This window comes from Myripristis murdjan, unplaced genomic scaffold (assembly GCF_902150065.1).
Source record: "Myripristis murdjan unplaced genomic scaffold, fMyrMur1.1, whole genome shotgun sequence".
NCBI lineage: Eukaryota > Metazoa > Chordata > Actinopteri > Holocentriformes > Holocentridae > Myripristis > Myripristis murdjan.
In genome coordinates, this window is record NW_021941806.1 from 50,242 (window position 1) to 62,741 (window position 12,500).

The window sequence follows — 12,500 nt, forward strand, 5'->3', positions numbered from 1 at the left end:
AGACAGAGAGAGAGGAGAAAAGCTCAGAGATGAAGACAGAGAGAGAGAGAGAGAGAGACAGACAGAGAGAGAGGAGAAAAGCTCAGAGATGAAGACAAACAGAGAGAGAGACAGAGAGAGAGGAGAAAAGCTCAGAGATGAAGACAGAGAGAGAGAGACAGAGAGAGAGAGACAGAGAGAGAGGAGAAAAGCTCAGAGATGAAGACAAACAGAGAGAGAGAGAGAGAGAGAGAGACAGAGAGAGGAGAAAAGCTGTGTCATTGGGCTCACATTTCCTCTCTGTGTCGTCCCTGAGGAGCCTTTTTTCCTCCCTGGAGAGCCTTTTGGTCTGCAGCTCCAGGGTCCTCTGTGCCACCCGGACAGACCTCATTCCTAGTAGAGAGCCCAGGGCCTGGGCGTCCCTCAGCGCCGGCCCCACTGCATCCACCAGCTGTTTCAGGGTTATGATGTTTGAATGGAGCAGCGCCCCCCTCAGACCAGGTGATGTGCTGCAGGTTACATCCAGCCTGGCGCCGTTGAACCAATGCAGAGATTCAGCTTTGGAACAAAGTAGATTATAGTATTACAGACCTAGACCCCTTCTGTTTAAGAGCATTCACCGTCAGCCCCCTAACACCCCTATCCGACCACAGTAAAATCAGCCTATACATTAGAAAGACACCAACAGACCCTCATATAACAGAGCCCAGCAAACTGAACCACTTAAAACAGCCCTACAGATGGACAACCAATAGCAAAGATAACTACCAGAAAGCAATCAGACATCAAACAATTCAATCTCAATTAGACCTTTTTCTTTCCACCTCGTATCCCCACAGTAATGACGGCCTGAGTCAGGCCATTCAGGACATTAACAACATATCTGACAACGCAGCAGATCTGTCCAATCTGAAAAAGTCTTATCATCACGGACCAAAAAAAAAAAAAAAAAATCAGCCAATGAAAAGTGGTTTGACACAAGCTGCAGGTATCTGAGAAAAACACTCAGAAACCTATCAAATCAAAAACACAGACAACCTGACAACCCTGAGCTCCACCTCCAATACTGGGAAACATTGAAATGATATAGAAAAACACTGAAAACTAAAAAGAAACAGCATGAACAAGAGTCCATTGACTCAAATAATTTTTGGAAAAAATGGCACTCTTTCAGCAAAGCACACAAGGAAGAATTGGCTATTCAAAATGGTGAAATATGGCAGAAACACTTTGAAAATCTGTACAGTCCTATTACATTGAATTGGGCCCAAAATAATCTCCTTAACAAACTTGAAATCCTTGAAACAGCCGTTAAAGACAACCAAAATCCTCCGTGCACCTCATCCATGCCCCTATACTGCAACACTTACGGTATAAAAATAAAAAGACATTTGGCTCATTCCCGCTAACTCTGACAAATCCATCACCTCGATTGAGGTGTCTTTAAAATTAATGCTTTGAACTTGTCGTTTCAATGTATATGATGAATTAACGCGCAGTGAGGTCCGTGGCTGGGTAGGCAGGATCAGCCAGAGCTTAAATCACATAGAGCATGCATACACAAATATATATATTAAGGAGAGCTCAATAGCAACAACAATTAAGCAATAAGCCCCTTGAAGCCGTGGGCTACAGTGATTTTATAACCCAGCCCCTCCGCCGTTGTAAAGTCACTGGAAGTCACGGCTCCAAGGGGCTTATTGCTTTTATAAAACAGTTGCCCTCCATATAGCCCATAAAATAAACACACAAGGAAAAGGTCAAGGATTTATTGGTAACAATGCAACAATAAAACTGAGAACTATTCATTCTTCCACCAAGCAAGACAGAGTGGACAGAACGGTTGCCAAGCAACACAGACGCACAGATCGCTTTGTCATCTAGCGCCAGCATCATGTCACATCAGGCTATCCTGGCTCGTTAATGTTGAATTGGATATTTCCATTGAGAGTGCAACTGTTAAAATAGGGTTCAATGATGTTTGGACTCCTCTTTGCAGGGACGGTGGCGAGCGTTTCGCGACACAAACCACACTTTAGCCTAAAAAGCTAAGGAGAGAGAGGCTTTTAAATCTCCCTGTTAGCTTTTACCTTTTGGTTGTGTGCCCTGATGTGGAGTCTGAGCTGCTCCTCCAGCGCTGTGTCTGTGTCTGTCCGGCTCTTCCCGAAGGCAAACATATTCTTCTGGGTGACACTGGCAGCTACTCACCCCTGGACCAGCCCTCCACGGGGACGGAAGCGGCCTCCCCGGCCCCTGCCACGGTCTCGTCTGAGCACAAACACAAACACAGCACCATCACATCATGTTCAGACACACGGACACCAGTGAACCAGAGCGATGCCTTCATGTCTCAACCTATGAGCTACTGCATCTCATCCTGTCGGCGCCGACATCGCCGGTGTAAGAGGGATGCTAGCTACAGCCCTTGTCTTTGGATAACACTGCATATTTACAATGCTGTGGAGAAATAAGTGTAACGCTGCAGGGGGAAATACCTCATTGCGTACGACATGCTGCCACCGTGCCGCGCGTTGTCTCCTCTGCTAACGCAAGATACAGCTTCCGGTGTACAAGGAAGTGACGTAGGGGAACCGGCGGCGTGGACTACAAAATAAAACCCTCTGATGATGACGTGTCTGACTGGCTCCTTCACACAGGTGGGCTAGGCCCACTGTCCCGCCCACAGTCAGGTATAAAGGTGCAGCTGTACTTGCTGTGATTTTGATTGTTGTTTATTAGCTTGTTGTTTTTAGCTTGTTGTCTGTTTTTGCTGCAGATACAATGGCTGAGCACAATGAGACGAGGTAAGACTTTGTTATTTCTTATCCCTTGTGTCTTTTACACCACTACAACCGCGGCTGATGTCCTCTCAGCAGGCATCATATTCACAATCTGACTTGCTCATTTGTGTCGACGAAGACACGTTCTGTCTTAATGGCGATCGCATGGCGGCACACAAGCAGCCTGGTCTTCCGGCAGCCCCCCTCGGCAGCACGTCATGTCCAGCCAGTATTTGAGCTATATCCATTCCTTTTTATTTTTTTTGTTATTTGACACTGCCATAATGGTTTATTTTTTTTTTTTTTTTTTTTTTTTTTGTCTTATTACAGGCGTCATACTGGTCGGCTCCGGCAGCCGGGGGAAGACGAAGCTGTCTGGCCCAGGGACTCCTCCAGATTTTGATTCGGAACCGTGTGTGCCATGTATCGGGCAACTTTTTCCTTCTGGGCGGGAGTGAAGTTTTTGGCCGCCTGTGTCTCTGCGGCCCTTCGGACTTCTTGGCTGGTCGAACGGTTGTACCTGTTGTAGGAGAGGATGGTATGAAAATTGTATTAGAGATCTGTGAGCAGAGCAGGGCTAAATATATGAAAGACTTGCCATGAACACGTGGCGCATTTGTGTAGGTACATACATATCCTGGAGTCGACGAATGTCGTTTGTGACCTTGTGGACTGCCGCTCCAGTGATGCCAATGAAAAAGGACTGACAAGACACTGTCTCATGGCGAGTCCTGATATGTTGGTAGTATGCCTCAAACCACTGTGGGAACAAGGGAGACAGTGACTTGACTTGGCTGTAAAACATTGTAAACAATATACACACTTGTCATCATACAAAAAGAAGCCAATATGACTGCTTGCCGTTTTGTGTTGCTTGATGCCAACAACTACCCTGCCGTTACACTCCTTCCTGTTGACAAACTCGTCCACCTTGTAATTGTACAGTTCTGTCTGAAATAAATCATTTTACTGAACTGAAGGGACTCAGTGATCACTCATCTACTTTGCATGATTAAATACAATCTCAACATCTAGCACATCAAAATACAGAAGGTCACAAGTAGTGTTTTCAGGTAGAATTTGTCACAAAATTCTACATTTGTCTGATTAAAATTGGCCTTTTTATATACATGTAGAACATGTCAGCATTACAGAGCAGGTCTGCGTCAGACTGTGGCTGCCTCTCTTAACACATCTTACAGACATAATAATGAGCTGACTTCCCGTGAAACTGAATTCACAAGTGAAAATAACTTGGTTACATTCTCTCCTGTTATTTATGCACAATGCAGTATTGTACACTGCACTATTCTTATTTTACTTTTTTAATTTTACTTTTCTTATTGGACTTTATTTTGCTGTATTTTATCTATTGAAATATACTGATTTTTATCTTATTGTATTTTAATGTAAACATTCAGGAGAGTAAAGGCTTCTGATTCTGATTCTGACATGCTGATGATTTGCCCCCAACCCCCACGTCTGCTGCAGGACATCAGAGCAGCAGAGAGTTTGAGGTTTCAGGCATGAAGAAGTAGCTCTCTCTCTCTGTGTGTGTGTGTGTGTGTGTGTGTGTGTGTGTGTGTGTACATCACATTTGACAAAGAGCAAATGAAAGCTTAAAATCTCCCCTTGACAGCAATGACAAGCTTTTCCTTCTGTCACACACTTTTTGTGAAAGTCTGAGTCTCACGCAGCACATTTGGTGAATAGCCTCCAGATATCACCATCCTGGAGGCCATTGGGAATGTCTGTAATTGGACATATGTTGGACCTGATATTTAACAGTAAAGGACAGGCAGAAGGTCACAAGTAGTGTTTTCAGATAGAATTTGCTCCAACATTCTACAAACTTGAAAATACACCTCTGTGATTGAAGCAGCAGGAATGAAGCAAAGATTTTGTTCAGATTGGCTGACTGAAATTGCAATTTTTCAGACAATTTGCACTTCCCCTCTTCTGCTTTTCCATATTCATGGTCTCTTTGTCCTTGATTAGATCCATTAGCAGCCACCCCACATCCCCCCTCTACTGTATTTACATGTTGATGGGCCCATTAAGATTTCAGCACACCTGGCTTTAACCTCAAGGTGTTTGAACACCTTCCATGAGACTAAATCTGTTTGGTTTCAGTCTAATTTTTCAAGTTTAAAGCTGGAATGTTTAAAAATGTCATCAAATCTCTTTAAAGATGTGGCTTGTACACAGTCTGACAAAACTATAACACTGTATGAAAACTGAAGTACAGCAGCAATAACATGAAAGAAAGCAGATCTGAGTGTAAAACCCCCACAGAGCCTCAGTGACTGAGAAATAATCAGCTGCACTTTTGAAGAAGCAGCAGAATCACCTGGTTTCCTGAAGTCACGTGACGAGCTTCAGGTGGGAAAAGTTTTCTAACAAGGACAGTCTGCAGCCTTTCACAATAAAAGCATGTCACTGGTTTCCAGGTAGAGTGAAACTCACTGAAAGACACAGCTGAGGTCAACAAAACAACAAACCAACAAATCAGCCAATCAAAAGGCAGAAAACAAACAAACTGTGAGCCACGCGCCGGTGGGCGGGGCCTGTGCGTGATCAGAGCAGATTTGAAGGAAACCAACAACTACGAGCTTCAGTTGCGTGCGCGGAGAAAACAGGTGATAAATATCGAGCTGCAATTTATTGCGAGATTAATAAAACAACAACTAGAAGACAGAAGGATGCAGAAACGACCGAAGAAATGCTTCGCGACCATGGACGAGTACCTGGCCAGCCGGGCGCTCTACAGGAAGACGATGGCGCGAGACGCGTCCAGTCTGTTCCGGGCCGTGTCCGAGCAGGTGAGCTAAGCTAACGGCTAACGGCTGGAGCCGCGGCCAGCTCTGCTTCCTGCTGCTGGTTGATGTGTTCTGCATTGCTTTGCTAAGCTGTTGTTGAGGTGATACCAGAGGGTGTAGCTACTACGAAGCAGGTTTAGTGGGTTAGCAGGTGTGTTTAGTCTAAAGCCAGGCTTTCCTGTATCACGAAGGTGGCTCTCTTTTAAGCCGGCTAGATCACCATGGTAACTTATGCTAGATCACCATGGTAACTTATGTTAGATCACCATGGTGACTTATGCTAGATCACCATGGTAACTTATGCTAGATCACCATGGTAACTTATGCTAGATCACCATGGTAACTTATGCCTCTCTCGCCTTATTTGCGGCCACAGTGTTGCTCTTAGTGTTCATTTTATTTTTAAAATGTTCATAGCTTTCCATGAGGACAAGCTGCTCCTCTTGTGTGAAATATGCAGCCCGTGAACACTGCCACTAGGTAAACAACAGCTGACACACCGCCACTAGGTAAACAACAGCTGACACACCGCCACTAGGTAAACAACTGGTGCCACAGCACAGCTGATCTGACAGGGGGCAAGACTCAGATGTGTTACTGTGTCACCACATTACCGTGTTACTGTGTGTTACTGTGTCACCGTGTTACTGCGTCACCGTGTTACTGTGTCACCGTGTTACTGCGTCACCGTGTTACTGTGTCACCACATTACTGTGTCACCACATTACTGTGTTACTGCGTCACCGTGTTACTGCGTCACCGTGTTACTGCGTCACCGTGTTACTGCGTCACCGTGTTACTGCGTCACCGTGTTACTGTGTCACCACATTACTGTGTTACTGCGTCACCGTGTTACTGCGTCACCGTGTTACTGCGTCACCGTGTTACTGTGTCACCACATTACTGTGTCACCACATTACTGTGTTACTGCGTCACCGTGTTACTGCGTCACCGTGTTACTGCGTCACCGTGTTACTGCGTCACCGTGTTACTGTGTCACCACATTACTGTGTTACTGCGTCACCGTGTTACTGCGTCACCGTGTTACTGCGTCACCGTGTTACTGTGTCACCACATTACCGTGTTACTGCGTCACCGTGTTACTGCATCACCGTGTTACTGTCACCACATTACTGTGTTACTGCGTCACCGTGTTACTGCGTCACCGTGTTACTGTGTCACCACATTACTGTGTTACTGCGTCACCGTGTTACTGCATCACCGTGTTACTGTGTCACCACATTACCGTGTTACTGTGTCACCGTGTTACTGCGTCACCGTGTTACTGCGTTACTGTGTCCACGCTGTATCTATCACAACAGCAATATATTACCAGTTATGTCATTATGCAATCATAAAGAATGTAGGTGTTTTTCTCCAGCTGTTTCCTGTTGTCAGAGGTAATGCTGCTGTGTGGGTGTGGGTGTGGTGTGGTGTGTGTGTGTGTGTGTGCGGGTGTGGTGTGTGTGTGTGTGTGGGTGTGTGTGTGTGTGTGTGTGTGTGTGTGTGTGCGTGCACAGCTGTACCACTCTCAGAGCTATCACCAGAAGATCCGGCAGGACTGTGCCAACTTCATTAGAGCCAACAGGTGCAAGTTTGAGCCGGTGAGTCTGAGTTTCACTTAAACTTTCTTTGTATCATCCCTGAGACATTGTGCAGGGGTCTATTTCACAAAGGGTGAATTAAATCAGACCAATCAGAGCGAAGCAGAGGGCTGCGTCACTCAGTCTGGATGAGACTCAGCGCCTAATACAAGCATATGAGGAAGTAAAGGAGCTTATGAACTGTAAAGGCAATGAAATCTATACTCACTTATTATATTAGTTATTCCTTTATTTATTTATGTATTTATTCATTTATTTTATATATCTTAATGCATTTTATTTTCATTTTATTTGAATGTATAATTTGAAATTAGTCCATATACCAACAGGTGTTGAATTAACGAAGTCATTGGTTTATGATTGGAGTCACTGACTAATAGTAATTTCACAAAGTTAAACAACAGGGCGCTGGATTAATTTAAGCTTGACTTCTAGCCTGGTCCGGAGCAGGCTAAGGCTTAGGCTGAGTTTCCATGGTAACTAAAGTGAGATTACTTTCATGAAACCGAGTTCAGGCTCATTATAGCCAGGTTTACTGGCCAGGTTGATCTCGTGAGATGATCCACCTTTCATGAAACCCATTAATCCCTAATCCTGGCTAGATTAAGCCAGGATAGCTGCTAAATCCAGGCTTAAAGCCTAATCTAGGTTTTGTGGAGCTCCAGGTGAGCTCCAGGTGAGCTCCAGGTGAGCTCCAGGTTCCAGAACACCACTGTTGAGTTGCTTCTCAGACTGAGACAGGGCGGGACATGACATCATAATGACATCACTCCAAAATGTCAGTGGTGCAAACGGAGGAATTTAAAGTTTACAGATTAAATAAATTAAAATGATCTGTTGCTGATAAAGTTATTTAAATATGACCAGAGCCTAACCCTAATATTAGCTTAATATTGTTAGCTAGCTGAATACCTGTTGTTGCTGTGATAACGATGATGATGATGATGATGAACTAAAGTAGGTAGAAACAAACACAGCAGAAGATGAAAGTGGTAAATTCTCAGCTGTGTTCCGTTAAGCCCTAACCCGTACCTGTACCTGTACCCGTACCCGTGAGTGTTAAAGCTCCTGTTGTGTGTTCTGTTGCAGTTTGTTGAAGGGTCATTTGACAAGTACCTGGAGCGTCTGGAGGACCCCAAGGTGAGCCGCCCCCTGACACCTCAGCCCGTGGAGCTCTCTTAAAGCTCTCTGATCCGTCTCAAACATGTCCAGACTGAACAGGTGGGACGTGTGACGGCGCCCCCTGTTTCAGAGCGACTTCTTCCTCTGTGTGGAAAAACCACCTGAGACCTCTGATCCAAATGGAACCAGAATAAATGACAGGCTGTACGCAGAACCTTTAAAGTATATCTGTGTTCTCAAACGCAGATTATTAAGATGGCACTCTGTAAAGTCTCAATTTTAAGCAGTGCCAACTCCATGGACTTTTATTTTGAAATGGAGAACGGCTATTCCCTTGCGTACTTACTAATCATAACAATAGAATTATGAATCATGCAAACTGTCTGATTATTAAAAAGGTACAAAGAAAATAAAAATAAAGAATTGAAGAATTTCACTGCTGTTTTACAGCTTTTAGTTTTATTGTTGTTTAATAGGAAAATCTTCGATCTGAAGGTAAACACATTATTCAAAACAAGAACACCACACTTGACCAAACCAGAGGCTCAAATAAACAACCAATCACCACAAGGAGGCGTGGCTTCCCCTGTCCAATCACATCTCGTGCACACGTGCCGTGCACTGCTGCTGTGCACGCTCGCTTGTGTACTGGGACACACTCAATCTTTTTCTTGCATACTAAGTAGTATGGTAGTATGGGGACTGGAACGCAGGGCTGAGCTGCAGGAGGGTGGGAGGGGCTTGGAGCCGGAGCTGAATCTCAGGTGGGAGGGGCTTGGAGGCGGAGCTGAATCTCAGGTGGGAGGGGCTTGGAGCCGGAGCTGAATCTCAGGTGGGAGGGGCTTGGAGGCGGAGCTGAATCTCAGGTGGGAGGGGCTTGGAAAGCTGTTTGAGGTACAGTTTTTAATGAGAATCTGCTGATTCAACAAAATAACCCACAGAACATGATAAATGTTCATGGTGGCACTCGTTAACATCAACACTGTGTGTGTGTGTGTGTGTGTGTGTGTGTGTGTGTGTGTGTGTGCAGGAGACGGTGGGCCAGCTGGAGATCAAAGCTCTGTCTCTGCTGTACAGGTGAGAGAACAGAGCATGAACATAAATATGTTTTTTTCAGACGTGTCGTGATGTTGCTGCTGGTTGTTCTTGTTGTTCTGCTGAGAACGTGTGTGGGGAACCGACAGAACGTTCTGCTGAGAACGTGTGTGGGGAACCGACAGAACGTTCTGCTGAGAACGTGTGTGGGGAACCGACAGAACGTTCTGCTGAGAACGTGTGTGGGGAACCGACAGAACGTTCTGCTGAGAACGTGTGTGGGGAACCGACAGAACGTTCTGCTGTGCCCACAGCTCTGTGCGCGGTGCAGGGCAAACCTTTTTTCTCTTTGTTTTTTTCACTTTTTATTTTCAGTTTAGTTTGAATGAGTTGTTGAAGCAGGTTTGCTGCTTTAGTTTCCATTTCTTGAAAATGTTTAGTTTTATTAGTTTGATGGTTTTAGTCTTTCTGTAATGTGTGTGTGTGTGTGTTTGTCAGGGAGGGGGTTCAGACTGTCAGAAACATCAAACCTCAGCAAAGCATCAAACCTTTAAACAGGAAGACACATGAACACCAGAGGAAACCTGAAGACGTTTTCTCTGAGAAACACACAGTCAGTTCACACTGTGTGTGTGTGTGTGTGTGTGTGTGTGTGTGTGTGTGTGTGTGTGTGTGTGTGTGTGTGTGTGTGTGTGTGTGCGCGCAGGCTCCGCTTCGTGATCTATCTTTACCCGGGGCAACCACCCAAAGTGATCACAGAGGATGGCTTCACTGACAAGGTGAGGGGAGCTGACCTCTGACCCCGGTGATGTCACACCCCTGCTGTTGTTGCTAAGCACTGAGTGTCTGTCTTGTGCGTTGCCTAGGTGATCCTGTGTTGCTCCAACAGCGGCCACTACGACATCGTGTATCACAGGAGCTTCCTGACGTCCGCGGCGATCTGCCAGTGTGAGTGTGTGGCCCCGCCCCCTGTCCTCCCCTCACGCCCTGTCAGGTGCAGCCGCTCACCTGGGGGCGGAGCTTAGAGTGTGTTCACTGGTCAGGGCAGAGCCCAGGTAAATCACACAGAACGTCAGGAGAACGCCGCAGGTCTGTGTGCTGCAGGAGGGACGCCAAACCACACTGCAGCTCCCACAGCCTCCCCCTCCAGCCCCCCCAGCTCCCCCACACCAGCTCCCACAGCCCCCCCTCCAGCTCCCCCCCAGCTTCCCACACCAGCTCCCACAGCCCCCCCAGACCCCCCCCCAGCTCCCACAGCCCCCCCTCCAGCTCCCCCCCAGCTTCCCACACCAGCTCCCACAGCCCCCCCTCCAGCCCCACCAGCTTCCACACCAGCTCCCACAGCCCCCCCTCCAGCCCCACACCAGCTTCCACACCAGCTCCCACAGCCCCCCCTCCAGCCCCACACCAGCTTCCACACCAGCTCCCACAGCCCCCCCTCCAGCCCCACACCAGCTTCCACACCAGCTCCCACAGCCCCCCCCTCCAGCCGGTGTAACTGAAATCCCCCACGTGTAACCCCTCAGCAAAGGAATAATTTGCCCCCCAAAAATATTTAGAGCTAATTAATTGAGCCATTTTAAATGTCTCTAAAATGTTGTGAAATGCCTCTAAAATACTTTTGATTATCAAATTTCCTTTAATAATCTCTCCTGTGTTTTCCTCTCCTCCAGAGTGCCAGCTGTGTATAGCAGCAGCTGTTAGCCAGGCTGAAGCTGCTTCACATTACATACATTACATTACATCCTCTCTCTCATACAGAGAGTCGCCGGCAAAATCTAACGGGTTTGATCGGTCAAGGAAAATCCTTTCACATCGTAATGCTCTCCGGGATCCTCAGTGATTGGACAGGCCACGGTTTGGCAAACAGCTGATTGGCCAGGGGGCGGTGCTTTATGTAGGATTCAATCCTATTCTGAACGCTAGCCTGCTGCGGGGCAGGCTAGCGTTCAGAATAGGATTAGGACAGGTTTTCTATCCCGATCAGAGGTGAACCAGCTATGTGATACAGAAAATCCGGAGCAGAGCCTGAAGTTATCTCGCTAACCCCTTAATCCCACTTCGTGATACAGGCCTCTGGTCTGTTTTAAGCATCCAGCTCTGAGTCAGGTGATACAGGCTCTGAATCGTGATTGGCTCAGAGGTGATGATGCTTGTTGTCATGGAAACCTGTTTATTATACAGAAAAGCAGGAAAAATGTTTGCAGCAGAGAATATTTACCTGACTGCTGTGTGTGTGTGTGTGTGTGTGTGTGTGTGTGTGTGTGTGTGCAGCTATCTTGTACGAGCTGCTGTACACGCGTGTGTTTGGCGTGGACGAGGCCGAGCTCCACCAGGCCATGGATGCCTTCCAGGATCGTCGCTATAGAAACAGACTGTCAGCAATCAGCCATGGGGACATGAGCTACGAGCTGCCTGAGGACCGCAGCCACAAGTACACACACACACACACACACACACACACACACACACACACACACACACACGCGTTTACAGTTCTTTCGTTCGTGCGCTGCGGCTCGTATTATGTCATGTGTGTGTCAGGTGTGTTTGTTTTGTCGTGCAGGGAGGAGGCGGAGGCGGGCGGAGCAGGAGCCGCTGCCGAGGACAAGGCCAGAGCCGGGACCGACGACAGCAAGGTACTGCAAGGGACAGGGCTTTTATTGTGAAAGGAGCAGCGTGTGAGAGGGCTTTTATCAAACCTGACAGCCTGCAGGTCAGTGTTGTGTCCAGCGGGGGCAGCACTGAGCTAAACAGCCTGCAGGTCAGTGTTGTGTCCAGCGGGGGCAGCACTGAGCTAAACAGAGCAGAATCTGTGTGGGTCAGTGGGGCTCAATGCTCTAAACTGATCAGTCCATTTGATCCAGATATTGATCAGTAACTGGACTGTTCCTGTCCATATTTCTGCTGCAGACAGGATTATAAACTGAGATTATAATCCATGGCTGTAAAATGCTGTGAGTTGGAGCAGATTAGCACTGGCATTGAGGCTGTGCAGCGCCCCCTGCAGGCGGAGCTGACACTGCAGCGCCCCCTGCAGGCAGAGCTCGGTCCCCAGCAGAGCAGCAGATCCAGGTGTTGACGTCTCCACAGGTGTTTTCTGGAAGCTGAGCTGGAACTCAGAATAACACACAGCTGCAGGATGGAGTGTGTGTGTGTGT

The 12,500-nt window shown here is 47.1% G+C and overlaps 1 protein-coding gene across 50 annotated transcripts in view; it reads left to right on the forward strand.

The window, feature by feature from the left end:
• The first annotated feature begins 5,047 nt into the window (after window positions 1-5,047).
• Window positions 5,048-12,500, forward strand: part of LOC115356790 (putative bifunctional UDP-N-acetylglucosamine transferase and deubiquitinase ALG13) — a 36,450-nt gene continuing 28,997 nt past the window's right edge. For 42 of the 50 annotated variants that reach the window (XR_003928008.1, XR_003928011.1, XR_003928009.1 and 39 more), the window contains exons 1-9: window positions 5,052-5,153; window positions 5,353-5,581; window positions 7,099-7,182; window positions 8,272-8,322; window positions 9,335-9,381; window positions 10,046-10,118; window positions 10,206-10,287; window positions 11,614-11,773; window positions 11,906-11,978. Coding sequence is in view for 43 of the 50 variants with exons in the window: in XM_030048023.1 (XP_029903883.1) it covers window positions 5,462-5,581; window positions 7,099-7,182; window positions 8,272-8,322; window positions 9,335-9,381; window positions 10,046-10,118; window positions 10,206-10,287; window positions 11,614-11,773; window positions 11,906-11,978 (690 nt within the window). In the remaining 7 variants the exon portion in view is untranslated. Of the gene's footprint in view, window positions 5,154-5,352; window positions 5,582-7,098; window positions 7,183-8,271; window positions 8,323-9,334; window positions 9,382-10,045; window positions 10,119-10,205; window positions 10,288-11,613; window positions 11,774-11,905; window positions 11,979-12,500 lie in introns of all 50 variants that reach the window. The other 8 variants (XM_030048050.1, XM_030048052.1, XM_030048053.1 and 5 more) reach the window with 4 other exon arrangements.